Genomic DNA, 16,447 nt, shown 5'->3' on the forward strand with positions numbered 1-16,447 from the left:
GATATTTGTACCTAAAGTTTGATTATTTCCCCAAAAAAACATGGATGGTAGTCTGTCCAGCACCCTTGCTCCTGGTATGAGTTGTGATGAGGTAATCCATCTGGGAATCTCCATCATAATCACCAGGATCTAAGCTACTGATGACAGAATCACTAATACATTACATCAAAGATCCATGACCATCCTGTCAATCATGCCCTACAATGTATCCTTAAAACCTCAGGTAATGATTATGACCTTGGGATTACTTCCTTAGTTAGATACACTTTTGACTTAAATTAGTGGGCTTTCAAATCTGCCAGGAATATTGTGTGGAAACTGTGAACATAGAATGTGCAGAAACCAGAGGTGGGTAACCCGGCTTCAAAGAGTAAAAAGACTGACCATGTATTTGCGCCACCAACATGCACTAAACCAGCTGATTACAATAATTAGTTCTCCTACCATGGTGAAGAGTTATGCTAATTAGAATCACTTGGTTTAGTGCATGGTGGTGGAGCAAATACATGGTCAGTCTTTTTACTCTTTGAAGCCGGGTTACCCACCTCTGGCAGGGACCATATACATGGTTTAAAGTTTCAGTTGTACGGTTGTAACTGACGTCTAGCAACAATGAATCTGGGAGCCAACTTTCTTAACCCATGAGTAAATTATTTTGCTGACAGCTAATTAGCTTTTATCAATCAGTCTAACAAACAGAAACAGTATAAATATCAACTGAAATTAAACGTTCTCCATTTGCATCAAGGTACGCTTACACGGACAGTTACCAACACCATACCAACGTTCTCTAAAGATAGAAATATCAGTTTTCTCGTCAAAATTAGAATCCCCAAATGCAGAAACTGTGCCATGACATTCGGACCCGAACAAATCAGCCGTTACATCTTGAAGAGCGATAACTCTAATGAGGTCCAACTCAAAACACTACGAAAGGAATCAAAACATATCGTCCACATCTAATGTTAACTGAATTTGTACTTCACTACATGTACCACGAAACGTTTTACGGCAGCGTGGAGAGTGGCAACATTCTATTAAGGTTTGTGGTTCATTCATTAAGAACAGATTAGAATGGCATGGCCCAGTCATTTTTAAATGTAAAATATAGTAAAGCGGTGTGGGTTTGATAAGTGTTAGAAACACAGACGGTGAAAAAAAAAAAAAACATCCGTTCAAAATAGCTCAGCTGATGTGACATCACAGCGCGCGGTACTTTACGATGTGTCGCGTTGTGTTATTATTATTAGTTGTGTTCAGTAAAGATGGCTAACTTGGCGGATGTCGGCTGGAAGCTGTTGGAGTTCAAAACCAGATCAAAACGTTCAGGTTGGAATTGTTAGCGGAAATGCATGCTGTTGTACATATTACTTCACCCGTATACTGCATGTATGATTCACGTCATTGTTTAAATTACGTGTCTGCCCTAGTTATATCAAATAAGCTAAACAAACAGCTGCGAATTTGTCTTGCTTCACGGAGATGGTGGGCTGATCATGTAAAGGTCAGTCATATAAAGTTCAGGCTCTGTTTTTAGCTCTCCATAGTAGCTCTTGCCTAGCTGAATTTTGTCTGCACAGCATTTTAGCAGAATGTCTTTCACAATCCAGTGTCATAGACCGTAAAAATATTCAAACTCTAAACTATCTAGCTAGCATGAATCCTGCAAAATAACGTTAATCATATCAAACAAACTGGCACCTCGCTAGGACTTTTTAAAGGTTCTACAAGTCCAACGTCCTGGCTGTAATGGGACCATAGGGACGTCGCCCAATGTTCGCAGAGCGTATGTTGTTAGCTCGGCTGCTGCTTTGCAGTTGTGTTGAGCTGGGGTTAATTCTCAAGTTCCGTTCTGTCGAACCTCTTGCCCAATCAAAGTTGTTGAACACGTATTTTTAGTTCTTTCGTATTTATTTATTTTTCCTTGAACGTGTTAACATAATGCTGGTTTGGCTTGTTATGACTTTTTTTTGTTGTCTTCGAATACTTCATTATTTACCAAATGGTTTGTTGTAGTGGCCATACACACTTTCAGAGCCTGTTGATTCACCTCAGTCTTTAATTTGATTAATTTATTGTTGTAGTACCTCTCTTTATGCAATCATGCACTCTTGCTTGGTGTGAATTTGGGACTTTTATTCTTCATGGCAAGCATGGCTATTTCTGACCTGATGTTGTTTAAATAAATAAATACATAATCTCTCAAAACATAAGCTTGTTAAAATCTGGGGATGGCAGTTGTGGTTGGGACAAAAACCAGCATACACAGGGGGCCCCCAGGGGTGAACTTGAGGTCCACTGGTTGAAAAGTTGTCGGGCCCTTTCTCTTTGGCATTCTTATTTTACTTTTACATTTAAAAAATAAAAATAAAAATACCTGATAATGTTGTCTGTTAATTTGTGATCGACTCCAACCACAGTCTTGTGAGGATCTGGTTTCACATTGAGGTCAGGGGGATTTTCAGGGCAATTGATAGGCTATGCTTGAACAAGATTAGAATGTTTACATTAAAAATTCATAATTAGTTTATACATTAAATAAATTAATAAACTAGACAACAAACTAACATACAACACTGCACTGCACCAAGTAGAGAAATGTATGCATGTCCACAATGCATTTGCTGGCTGAATAGCTTTAAAAATGCCAAATACCTATACCCAGATGCAGTTTTAAGAATAGCTAGTCTATGTTTTGTGTACTTGTGTAGTAAGCTACACTTTGAGGAGTACTAAAGTTAAAGTTTCTGGGTTTATCACTCGAGTACTCCTCATTGAGCCCTTCACTTTAGAGCCCTTTCTTATAATTATGCCGCAGCTCCTGTTATAGTAAAATAACAGCTGCCACCTCTGTGTCCTCTAGTACAATAGTGCCCAGCCATGTGCCACGGATGGCCGAAAGTGTATGGGTTTTCATTCCAACCAATTACTACACCTTCTGCTCAACGTAATATTTAGTCAATCCGATTAAAGAGGTCATTTCAACAAAGACTGTACTTAGACTTTTTACACATGCCAAATGTTGAAATTGAAGATAGTTTAAGACAATCAATTACTGATATTTAAAAGGTTTTATGAGAAAGCACTCACTGAAATAGCTTGGATCTGTGTAGCAGGCTAGTATAAATAAGCCTGTATGTGCTTTGCGTGTCCATATGTGTACCCTGGGGATTTTAATTTAATTAGGCTGACTTATGTTCAGATCAATTTTATTGTGAAAACTGGAATCCCAAAACAGTTAGGCTATAATGATTATGATATTCAGAGAAACAGATTTTTAACACTTTAACTCAACAATACGCACATCTCCTTCTCCCTTTGCAGTTTGCAAAGCCTAAAATGAGAGAACCTGATGTAAAGACTGGAAACATGCATTAAACTGCTGTGCGGTGCTGTAAATGACCATCTCTGAATTAACCATGCTGAGTGTGCTTGCTATGTAATTCCTTGTTGATTTCCTAATGCCTTACTAACCATTTGAATTGCAGTAGTTTTGTAGTTTTGCTGAATGATCTTTGCCCTATACTACAACTTTTGAAAATGGCCCGCTCAGCAAATGAGGTTTCCGGCATCCATAAACTTCAAAGATATGGTAAGTGGTCAGTAATATGTAGCCTATAGGCTATATAGTTGCAAGGACAAGGCTGTAAGCCCTTTGGAATTGCCTGGATTTTTGTATTATTTACTTATTAAATGTGGTCTGATCTTAATCCAAGTCAAAATACAATAATAGACAAGTCAAGATAAAGTAATGGACACATTCTGCTTAAACTAATAACACACAAACAATTGTACTTTTTATGTCTTTATTGAACACATTGTTTAACAGTCTCAATTCACAGTTGAGACTGGAAAAAAAATTGTGAACTTTTGTATTTAGTAACAGGTAGGACCTCCTTTGAGAAGCAATAACCTCCACCAAACATTTCCTGTAGCTGCTGATCAGACTTGCACAACGGTTAGGAGGAATTCTAGACCATTCCTCTTTACAAAATGGCTTCAGTTCATTGATATTTCTGGGATTTCTTGCATGAAAATCCCTCTTCAGCTCAGACCACAACATCTCAATTGGGTTAATGTCTGGACTCTGAATTGAGCATTAACAAACATGAATTTTGTTTCAGTCCTTAAAACCCAATGGCCATGAAATTAGACGGCAGTGTCAAACAATAACATTCTCTTAAATTATTGCTTTTATCTGTCATTGACTCAAGGTGCAGCCATCACTATAACCTGCATACCGTTGTAAAGCTTAGACTCCTCACAGTTTGATGCAAGAATGTTTACTGAGTGAGACCCCCGTAGGATCAGGGATGTGCTCATTTTGGTGCAAATGTGCCCTTTATTTCAGGTTTTGAACCATGTCTGTATTGTGTAATGGTAAATGGACTGCATTTATATAGCGCTTTTATCCAAAGCGCTTTACAATTGATGCCTCTCATTCGCCAGAGCAGTTAGGGGTTAGGGGTTAGGTGTCTTGATCAAGGACACTTCGACATGCCCAGGGCGGGGTTTGAACCGGCAACCCTCCGACTGCCAGACAATCGGTCTTACCTCTTGAGCTATGTCGCCCCCTCATAAAATATGGTCTGATTTTCATCTAACTCACAATTATACAAACACAATCCACTCACCCCCTACTGTATACTCTTTTATACAGTAATGGGTTTATTTAATAGGCGGGGGGGGGGGGGGGGTTCTTACAAAAAGCCTTGGTTTCTAAGTGGGTTTTAAGGGGGTGAGTAGATTGTGTTTGTATAATTGTGAGTTAGATGAAAATCAGACCATATTTTATGAGTAGCTAATTAATGCAGAATTCCTGGTGATTCCGAAAGGGTGCATAAACTTTTTCTTGCAACTATGTATGTGTGACTGCTTAGTTTATTTCTGTCAACTTAAATACATATCTCTAATATCTGGACCACTTTTTCCATACATATGATTGATATTATTTATATCAACCATTTCATTGAATTATGGGTATATTAGCTTTCCATCAAAACAAGCTGCTTGCAGAATAGAAGAAGCCTTTATTTTCAGTACTCCAGCTACATTGCTTTACAGAGCAATCTTAAAAGTGATGCTTTTGTCCCTGCTCTTTAAAAGCTGATGAAAATTATGGTGATTTTCCTGTCCTTACATGAGTTCCGCTGCCTTAAGTGTTGAGCCACGTTCGATTCCATTAAAATGCAAATTGCTCCAAACTTACATGTGTCTGAAATAAATTTGGTCCAACAAATTATCATTCTTTTTTCTTCAAAAATTTCCTCTGCCAAGAATAACAGGCAAATTAGCTGGTGGCAGGTTTGATTATTTGGAGTCACTGTTCCCTTCCTTTATTTGTAATCACAGTTTGTACAATGCTCTCTCTGCAATGGTAGCTCTGATGAAGGCATTTGGAGTAATGGCTCTCTGCGACTGCATGCTTTGTTGTTGGTTGCTTTTGATCCTATCTCACTTTTTTATTCATTTCACTGAATGTCAACATCACATGTCTGTAATTTTCCACTGCGAATGGTAGGAAAATTACTTATTTTTTCTGCCCTGCACGTACAGAATCGTGCCTTTTGAATCGAGTGCTCACGTTTGAACAATATAAGTGTTTATTCATCATAGACATGTTCCTGAAGTCATGTGACTGTTTAATCTCACATTTAATTTCTGCTCAAAAATTGCATGGACTCCAGAGTAGGGAAAAACACAGTGATTTATGGAACTTTGCAGCAGTGGCATTTACTGATAAATTTCATAGACCTATGAATGCTTTTTGTTTTGAGAACGTCTTGTAGACCCGTCACATTATTGGAACATCAATGTTGTTATGTTCAAGTATTGTTTTTGTAAGTAGTTTTGGGACAACATGCTTTGTGCACTTAATTTAAATGCCTTTCACCATAAGGCAGCGATGTAACAACAAAATGCAAATGACTACCCTCAAACAAGCTGTGTGAGAGAATCTCCCAGTCAAATGACTGAACAGAGCAATGATTTCTGTTTTTATTTCTCCAGGATCCATCTATGAACCACTCAAACTCTCCTTTCTCCATCGGGAAGATGAGCCACTGTGGGAGAAGCTGGACCGGTACTACAATGCCGGTAAGCAATAGGCAATATGGTGTAATGGTAGGGAACTGGCCTTATTTAAAAAGAGAAGAAATGCCTAAAATGTAAGCGATAATTACACTTTGGACAGTTGCCTCTGAAGTCTGCCTTCACACATTTTTTATTTTTGTCGGCCAAGCCCCTTGAACTTTCTCCATGTTCTTTCAGAGGTCAAACATTTCAACAGTTTTTAATTGAATCTATTGCTGAACTGCTTGATTTCACCTCAGTGGCCTTTCACATCAGGATGCAAAGACACCAGCATCATATGCAGGTGATATTGTAAATGGTTTTGACTCACTGTTTGCTCAAAGGCTACAGATCTCTCTAGTGTTACACAGATGACTGCTTATAAGTCGTATTGGCCGTCTGAGAGCCCTATGGAATGTTATGGACACAGTGATGTGCGCCTGATGTGTGACTTTGTTTTGGTCAGTTGTATGCAGTGAATTATGTTTAGTGTCAGTGATTTCAGTCTGGCTGCTTTATGCCATTAACACCAATCTGTCCTCGCTCTGTGGTTTTTAATGTCTCCTGTTTCTTATCATCAATTAATTATGTCATAAACCTGATTGTTTCAAACCTATTAAAGCTTGCTTGCAAACTGAAATACTGAATGCCTTTTTGTGCTCTGTTAATGTTTTTTATTATTTTGAAAAAAAACAAATGTTACGTTTGTCGTATTTGACAGTGCATCTGTGCCATAAATTCATAAATAAACAAAAAAATAAAATTTGCGGTTTGCTGGTTAATGTAGGGGAAAAACATCTCAGGTAGAGGATGTATCATTAAATTTATGGGTTGAGGTAACTGGATATATGAGACTGTCCTGCTGAAATTTTTTATAATCTTATCTTTATTGTCTACTCTAAATTTTCCTGTGGCAGCCTCTAATACAAACAACTTAATAGTTTTGGATTGAAACTTCAAGAAGTCTCACATCCTCATGTTATTCTCCACCAGTTTTCCCCTTAGTGTTATAAAGCAGTACACCGCATCACTGCAAAGCTCTGCATTTTGAAATATAGAGCAGTCTTTACAGGTGGGTGGGAATTATTCTGATATGTGGTATTTAGGTCTACACATATGTTGGTTACAAAATGCTTGGATTTGTTTGTGTCTGCAAATAAATTGCTTATATGAATATGTTATGTTATTATGGAGTTGTTTTGAATATATTTGGAATTGTTGGGCAGAAACATCAATTCATGTCTGTTCTTGATAATGAGAAAGTTTTGTCTGCTCTCGGTAAAGCTCATGTTTGTTCTTTGTTCAACGTTCTATCATTAAAAGCCGTGTTTTCCTGGGGGTGAGAAGAGGAAGAAAGTTCATTCATTGGACTGAATGCAATTCGCTGCTCATACCTGAAGCTTGGTTTCAGGAATGCTATTCACAGAAAGCATCAGAGACATTATATTGGTTACCAAGGTTGTAATGAGAAGGCTAAAACAAAAAGAAATAAATAAAAACACAGCCAAGTAGATGAAACCTGGGAGTGGATAAGGTCTGAAAAAGCAGCGTGATTTATGGTTGCATAATGACAAAAACCGAATCGCAGAACTTTTTCTTTCATGGTCCCTCTATTGTAATTATTTTTTTGTCTTTGACATTACTTATATCTCTGTGACCCAGGCAATGTCAAATTAATTCAGTGTATATTGAATAAAAGTGTGAAGTGTTGCAAAGACTACATAGAATGGCTGTCGTAAGTGGGAGTGAGGTCAACAGGACCTTGTTAAGATGGCACGAGATGTAACAGTATTGTGGTGCAGTTTGCCTAAGACCATTGGAGTACTGTCATACCACACTGAGAAGAATCTTATGGGATTTTTCAATGTAACAGAAGTAGGCCAAACATGTTTCTGTCATTTGCCTTATCTTTGGCCTGTGGTGTTTCGTTGTGAACTCAAGCTGACTTTTACATGACCCTCTCATTTCCCAGTTGAGGTAACCACTGAAACAATTCCCCCTCCAGATATTATATGCATAATTGATATCCTTACTATGTGCCCTTTTTCCCTACCAAAACATTTTTTATGATTATAGGTTATGATTTTTCCTTTTCTTTTTTCTTAAAATCCAGAACTCATCAAAAAGAGTAAAATGCAGGTCTTTATGTCTTCATGACGGGGATGAAGGGTTAATAAGTACTCATGATGATTGTCTGATTGTGGTTTAAGTAAACGTCCTGCAATCACTGATTCTCTGGCAGTAAGACTATGTGTATTCTCAGCCTCTGCTGTGGTAGGTTGTATGCAGCAGCCATGGATGCAAAGCACATGTGCATGCACCACAGGAATCCTCAAACTGGAAAATGCATTCTGAAATGGTTATGATTATATTTGTAATACTTGTATGATTATTGAATATATATCGTGTATAAAGTTAATATTTTATTCGTACTTCCAAAGGATTTGAGACACATATGAACTCCCAGTCTTTAACCATATAGCCATTTATTGAAAATAGGTAAAAAGAAAAATAAATACAACCTCCAAGTCAAGGGGCCAATTACAAGTATAAAGAAAGTCAGAAGAGAGATATTGTAATTCAACTGAGAATATGCTTCATGAAATGTTTGAACATAACTGTTTCACATAAAATGCAAAATGCACACCAATTAAGTCATACGGGTTATATGAATGTGGAACCAAAGCAGCTAGGCACTACTCTCAAAAATATATTTCATATTTCAAGACCTTATTTAGGGCATACAGTTTAAATTTAAGGCTTACATTTTGCCCAGATTTTTACAACTCCTGACAGATTATATACTGAACAGTTCCATACAGTCACTCCCCCACTCTACATCTTCTGTAAATACATGTGATCTTTAATGTTTTCTGCTGTGTGGAATTTCATCCAATAGCAGGCACTTCTGGCCTCTCTAAGGTATATTTGAAATGCTTTCATATAAATAGATTCTGATGCCATCAGTTCCTCCCTGCTCCTTAAGTGTGGATGTTGGCTGAGTCACAGATGTGGATTCATTTTCTGATATTCTGATTAATTCTCCCACATTTCCTCCTTGTAGAAGTGTTCCTGACTTTGTCTCTCTGAATTGACAAGGGCTTAAAACAAATGTCTCTTTCGTTTGTCGTGCCTTAATGTGACGATGACAAATTTACTGCACCATTCAGGCAGATTATGCATTACTAATGGTTCTGGCCAAGGGAGAGATCGATGCAGTACTATACATGACCTCAGTTTCTTCTGTTGTGATCATTTAACTAGAGGATGAAAATAACATTTAGTCTGCCAAAACTAAATATAGTTAGATAAGTATATAATAATATTGAGCAATAAATGGTTTCCGCATCGGAAATCACATATGTGTTTCTTGGAAGTAGTTCTGATGAAAAGATTTAATGTGACAAACCATTTTCCTGTGGTTTGTCACATTATGTCCCAGACATTAATTATATTTCCCATGAGGAATGTGTAAGCTTATCCATGAATAAGACTTTTTTTCATAGCTTTGTAAACTGAACTGTGAACAGACATGGACATTAGTTATTTCTTTACTATTAGGCTGTGTGTGTCTGTGTGCATGTGTTTGTTTATTTTTTTGCATATATTTTTGAGACTATATTAGCATCTATGTAACCTAATGTGATTCAGTTTGTACTTATTTGAGTTACAGATTGCCTTTCTTGTGTTATCTCTTCCTCTCAATACCCCCTCCCCCCTCCCCAACCCAGTGAAGTCAACCATCCTTAATTACCAGAGCCCTACAACTGGCCTGTTTCCTGTAAAGACTTACTCTGACTGCATAGAGGCCAAAGTACGAGATTCCCTCTACTGTGCAGCCAGTGCCTGGGCCCTGGCTCTGGCATACAGGTCAGCCTCAGTTCACATTAAATGTTCACAAGCTCCTCTTACTGTCTTCAAGTCATGTTCTTTTTCTTCTGCTTGATCTTAAATTGACATCTGTAAATGTCTCCCTGTCACCATTACATCTGGGTCATCTGCACTTGAGTGCACAAGTAAGTTGCAGCCTTACATCATAGCTTTCTAAATGCATCACCTGTACTGTATGCCATTAAATATATCACCTCTCTCAACAGTCACATGAAGTCTTAGATTATTCAAATATCAACTGCCAGCATTGCACAGTTTTGCTACCTTATTAAAGTGTGTTACAATCTCACTATTGGCACAGGTTGACAGTAACATTCACTGATGATTAGCAAGCTACTGTGCTGCACTCTACTTATGTTCTACACAGAGCTCTCAGAAGTAGCATTCAGTCAGCTGTGAGGTGAGCACACTATAGTTGTGCAGTGTGAGTGTAAACATGGACAGGTATGGTTGATCAGAGGAGCCTGTTATCAGTCATGGTAAGCACTGGCAGTGGAATTTAATCAGGATGATGCTCAAATGAATGGCTAAGGCATTAATCAAGCAATATGGACATGCTGGAGTGGATATTCTCTCCTTTTGAGTCATGGACATTCAAATGGACATTCATGAATACTTATTGATCTGTCTCAGAAATGTCTGTAGTTTACTTGTTTCTCTAACCCAACAACAAACATTAAGGATATTTAACAGTTTAATGAGTGTTAGAATTATGGCCTGACTCAACGTTTGTACCTTCTGTCCACCCATCAATTATATTCACTGCAGTGTACGTGCAAATTATTATTTCTACACATTTCTTGGCAGTGTGATTCATTAATCTAGCCAGCAATGAACCTTGCTTTTTTTCCTCCATGCATCTCATCTTTCTGTGATAGCTTGGCTGAGTTGTTTTCAAGGACACTTGATCTTGATAAATCCTTCTGTTATTATGGGAGCATGACACATCATGAATTTTGCTCAGATTGCCTCAGCGGAAACATTTGAATAACAATTAAAAATAATAATTGCATGCAAATAGACTACAGAAAAAAGCATACTGTTTCAATCTTCACCGAAACATCGCCTTTATTTCTGCTTGCAGCATGGGCATTTAATGTAATGAAAAGCAAAGTAAACAGTCTTGATTTGTTACATATTGGATATATTTCCTTGGGGTCCATTAAAAATAGTATTACTTGGTCAATAAGTAATATCCCATTAAAGATGAATGAGACTAGGGTACATTAAAGCCTATAGCATGTTAGAATACAGCCTGAGGTGTCATTTATGTACTGGCACGCAAGGCCAGCAGTCAGTTAGCCTTAATACTGTTTTCCAGGCCTTTGTGATGTCATTTGCCCCGCCCCTCCCATTTTCTGCCTGTTTTCTGACTCATGCAGACGCATTGATGATGACATGGGTCGCACTCACGAGCTGGAGCACTCGGCCATAAAGTGCATGAGGGGGATCCTGTACTGCTACATGCGACAGTCGGACAAGGTGAGGACCGCACATGTGGGGCTGTCAGAGGACAATCTACAGTGTACACTCAATGTTCTCAGCCCACAAATTTTCATAAATGGCGCCGTCTGATTTGCAGACTAATAACTCATTTTCATTGAAATTCTTAAAACTAAAAAGGCCCAGATGGTGTCTGGTACATTATCGTCTGATTTGATTGCTCGTGTTAATTTTTTAAGGTCAATTGACTGTACAATAAAGTGCCTTTATCAGCTTGTACGTGGACCTGCACAGTTATGCAAACTTGTGTGGTTTGTGAGCTACAGGTTGAGAACCACTGTTTTAGCTCTACAGCTGAATGTTTAACAATGAGCACTTACTGTGTGGCTGTTATTTTTGCTTGCTTACCAGATGCCTCATATTGTGTTTGGAGATTTGAATTGGTAGGTCATAATAGTTAATAGAATTAATATGAATAACAATCATAATTTGATAGACTGAATGACTTGAGCAATGATTTGGTTCAATTTCATTTGACTTCAGAAATTAAATTGCCACAGTTTATGTTATTTTGAGCGAAGTCAGTTATAGATGTGTGAATTAATTATTTGTAGACCTTTGTTGCCAGAGGGAGATAAGCTTTGCGCTCGTTTGAAACAAGTTTCAACCAGAGGATTGAAAATGAAAGAAAAAAAAATGTTAGAATATGTTGGGCTTAAAACTTCATTATCAGGTATTCAGATCTTAACACCATTTATTTATTAAATTTCTTGAACTCTTCTTGTTTGTTGGTTTTTAATGAATATATTGCCCTCACAAACTGTAGAATGAGGTTTTTACTTTATTACAATCCATTCATATTTTTAATATGTACATTTATCATGACAGTGCATTCTCGATCCAACATTTCAAAAAAGAGTGAAAAGATACTAGACTAGTGGACCTTTTAGTTGTCTGTGAAGCTTAAGGGGTAGATACACTAAGAAAAGATACAGTGCAGTTCGTGCAGCTGTGGACACTATCCACGCCGTATATTAATTAAGCCACAACTGATCCACAAAATTAATTATGCAAATCAAGTAACCATGTAGGCACACTCAAACAGTTAGTGAACGCAGACCACAAGTACAATATTGTGTGTATTTTAGTTGCAAAATATGACATTTCAGCCATCAGTTCACAACTTTTCTGCTGCATGTGATTACATTTTACGCTTCGCCTCACACCGTACTTTTTTAAAATCTTAAAAATAAGTCGTACTGTCAGAATCTCAGAATGCACAAATAAAGTAAAACAGCATGTGGTTTGTCATGTGGTTATTGGAGTCATTTAAAAATTTGTCTGCATGGAATGAAATGGCCTCCTTAAATTATAGCAGGAAATTACACGTCCAGATTCAGTGTCATCTTTGCCATTAAAAAATTCCAGTGTGCCAGTAATGATTGATAATTTCTGTCTCTGTCAGCGCAAAGATGAATACACTTGTACGGAAGATTAGTTTTCATGCACGTCTAACATGTCAGTGGTGACTTCCTCCTGCAGCTGTGACAGCTGCTGTGGTCATTGACAAGTATGCATATTGCATTCAATTTAAATGACAGCTTACAGCCAACTTTCTTGTCATCTTCAAATATCCATGCTTATTGCAAGCGGTAATTTGTGATCAACTTTGAATCAAACGGGCACTTTATTGAGCACCATTTTTATAAAAACGTGTAATCTGTGTAAATAATACAGTTTAAATATGCATGTTCCAAACAGTGCACTGTGCTGCTAGTGTAGTGTTACATGCTTTCTGTCCACTGCAGTTGCTTTGTGAATCTTACATCATTTTTTTATTATTTTATTTTCTTAGTGCTCGATGACAGTGTAATGGGTGCAAAAGCCTCAAAATCCTTTAATGGATTCCCCCAAGGTTTTTTGGTGGTGCAGAAGTATGTGGCCTGGACTGGGTTTAGTCAGCTCTCCTCACCCACACAGCGAGTTATTAATTAGCGGTGGTGTTAAATAGAAGCGCATCAGAGGTAATGTGCTATGACAAATGGCTGGACTCTCGTCCACTGGGACGCACACAAGCGGCACTGAGATGATTTGGTGTTTTGCCAGAAGGTTCTCCAGTATCTAATTTGCTCCTGCGAATGTGGTATAAGATAGCAGTTGAGGTAGTGAGTTTGTTTGTTGTTAGAGCTGATGTTGCCGTGACGATGTGCCCGTTCAGATTTTATGCTTTAGTAACAGTTACAGTGACATGTTTTGTAGTAACAGTTACACCACAGGCTGGAAACTACAGCTTATAGGACAATGAATGCTGGTTCATTCAGCATTCCTTACTTTCTGAGGGCTTCTTCGTTTGGAGTGGGCAGCTCGTGTTTTGAACGACATTGTCAGTCATGCTCGGTTTGCATAGTTGCTCGGGATTATGGACGCACGTCTGTTATCTTTCTCTTCTTTTTTCTTTCTTTAGTTTTTTTTTTTTCCTAATAGAAGCCATGCTCCACTGATGTCATTTCAGAACAAAATATGTGATTGATTTCTTGGTTTTGTATTCAGATGAATCCGCAACTTTGTACTTTGTGTGCTCTTCAGAGACCATATCTAGACGAGATGGATTATTTTGTCCCTGGGGAAAATATGGATGCATCACTCTTCAGTCTGATACTGATACTGCAGTTTATCTTTGCCTTTTCTCTGAAGAAAAGCCTTGTTACAACCTACCTCAATATTCATGTTGTTTATACTGTTCTTTAATTAAATCTTTGTCTTAAGATTGCTTTGTTTTTTTTTTTTTTACTCATGACCTCACATACCTAATTTAAGGGGCTTTCTTGTGTCTTAATTATAATATGCCATTTATGCAGTGCTAAAACATTTGTATGCACACTGTGCTGAGAGTCTATCAGAAAAAAAAAAAAAACAAGTTTTGAATGCCAACTAAATGGAGGTAGAACAGTCTGAACATTTCCCTGACAGGAATTGAATGCTGTGTATACTGTAAGTATCAGCCAGAAAAACAAATGCACTGTAAGTGTGGTGATTCATGAGGACACTGTGTACATTGCAGGAAGGGAACCTGGGACTGAGAGAAGGACAGTGTGATATCCTTAGTCTCAAGATCCCTTGCTCACCATAACATTGTCCACATACCCTGTAAGCTCCTTTTATTTTCTCTTATGGTGCTTCCTCTACAGTTGTGAGGTGTCACATATACCTGCACACACATAACCACACAGCTTAGACTCAGGCAGTTGAGTTGGTCATTTTGTAGAATTGTTTATTGCTGCTATGGGTTAAAATTAAATGCAAACTTCCCCCCAAAATGAATACATAATATTTTGCCCTAACGTCTGCTATATATACATGACAAACAATATCTCTTGTCCCTTAAATTAGATTTCATTTCATACATTAAATGTGTTTCCCACAAATAAATGGTGCGGTTTCGAAAAACAAGTCGGCAAAAAGGTATAAAAATGCATGGATCTCTGCACTTGCATTATACCTTGCAAATTCATTGCATTTATTGATATGTGGGGAACCTCAGCCTACGTGTACAGTCATCCCGGGCATATTAAGTACTTTACATTGAAAGTACAGGATTCATTTCAAATATTAACAAGACAGATAATTATGCATTATTTTCTTTTCAACACTGCATCATTTTCCTGGACTGAAGTGCATGTTTTTTTTTTTTTCGTTTTTGTGCACAATAGAGAAAGTCTTTATGGGAAACTGTAATTTCAGAAGGCTACAAATTTTAACTTGAATAATACTGCATTTACCAAAACGTGTATTCCATTGCAAAGGATGATTTAGGTAAAATGCTCCTTTAAAAATACTGTGACCCGAGTGTCATAGTTTCTATCTTTTAGGTATGGTGCCATATCTTTATCTTTAAACTGTGTGAGCACCATTTGTTTTCTCTTATTACTGCTTTCTACAGTGTTCAATAGAAGTGTGCCAATAGATAGTGTTTTAAAAAAAGAAACAAAAGAGGAAGCTCATGAAGCTAATGAAGGCTGATCTCTTTCTTTCACTACTGCTAGTATAATGAGGGATTCCCTTTAGACACAGACTGGTTGTTTTGTTTAATGCTGTAACCAGAAGAGATTTGCAAATGTATGAGATGTTATGCCCAGCAGCACTGCAAATCTCTGAGCTCTAGTCCTCTGCGCAGCTCAGCTCCCAGATCTCTTGTTAAGCAGTTAGCAGACAGGCTAAGAGTTAAGCACAGTGTGAATCTGGGACAGAAGGTCAGATGTATTGACCTGATGAATTACCAGGAGAGGGCCAAAAAACAGAAAGTAGGCCACATATTTGTAACGTCAGGCTCACACTTAGCACAGATTTGGCAAGCGATGCACTTTGCGTAGTAAGCAGAACAGCGCGGTTCACAGTGAAAGTAACGCTCCATCAGTCCTTGTTTGTTTGAGGCCAAACAAAAGCAATATGATGCCCCATGATACACTACCTAAGCCCTTGCTGCTTTGCCATTATAGGAATCATTATATGTTATATATTGTGTGTGTGTCTAGAAGAGAAAATGTGGAGAATATTATGCGGCACGCAATTAAATCTGTGATGTCTCTTTTCCAGAAGACTCTTATGTCTGCTCTGTACTCCACGTTGGTGTGAGAGAGGACTGTAGTGATAACCAGTCCACCCACCCACTCACACATTCACATGCACACTTACAATACACACAAGTAAATGTTATAAATTAATATATGGAATATGTGAATGACATTATCATTACTACAATCACTCACAATTTTATCTCTCTCTCTCACTCTCTTACTGCCACTCTCTCTCAGGTGGAGCAGTTTAAGCAGGACCCCAGTCCATTGAAATGTCTCCATTCAGTATTCAATGTACACACAGGGGATGAGGTGCACTCCTACGAGGACTATAGTCACCTCCAGGTAATAACTATATTAATTTTGAATGAAATGTTTTAATGAAACTTTCTTTCAGGAATTGGTGCAGATTTAAAAAAAATATTTATTATTTATGTCACCAGTTAGTTTAGACTAGACTTGTGCCA

At 37.8% G+C, this 16,447-nt stretch overlaps 1 protein-coding gene across 5 annotated transcripts in view; it reads left to right on the plus strand.

Moving 5' to 3' along the window:
* The first annotated feature begins 1,215 nt into the window (after positions 1-1,215).
* Positions 1,216-16,447, plus strand: part of LOC118214964 (phosphorylase b kinase regulatory subunit beta-like) — a 52,557-nt gene continuing 37,325 nt past the window's right edge. For 4 of the 5 annotated variants that reach the window (XM_035395274.1, XM_035395278.1, XM_035395275.1 and 1 more), the window contains exons 1-5: positions 1,238-1,329; positions 6,010-6,096; positions 9,804-9,942; positions 11,346-11,445; positions 16,218-16,325. In XM_035395274.1, the coding sequence (XP_035251165.1) occupies positions 1,266-1,329; positions 6,010-6,096; positions 9,804-9,942; positions 11,346-11,445; positions 16,218-16,325 (498 nt within the window). In that variant the 5' untranslated portion in view covers positions 1,238-1,265. Of the gene's footprint in view, positions 1,330-3,488; positions 3,593-6,009; positions 6,097-9,803; positions 9,943-11,345; positions 11,446-16,217; positions 16,326-16,447 lie in introns of all 5 variants that reach the window. The other variant, XM_035395277.1, reaches the window with a different exon arrangement.

This window comes from Anguilla anguilla, chromosome 16, assembly GCF_013347855.1.
Source record: "Anguilla anguilla isolate fAngAng1 chromosome 16, fAngAng1.pri, whole genome shotgun sequence".
NCBI classification, from domain to species: domain Eukaryota; kingdom Metazoa; phylum Chordata; class Actinopteri; order Anguilliformes; family Anguillidae; genus Anguilla; species Anguilla anguilla.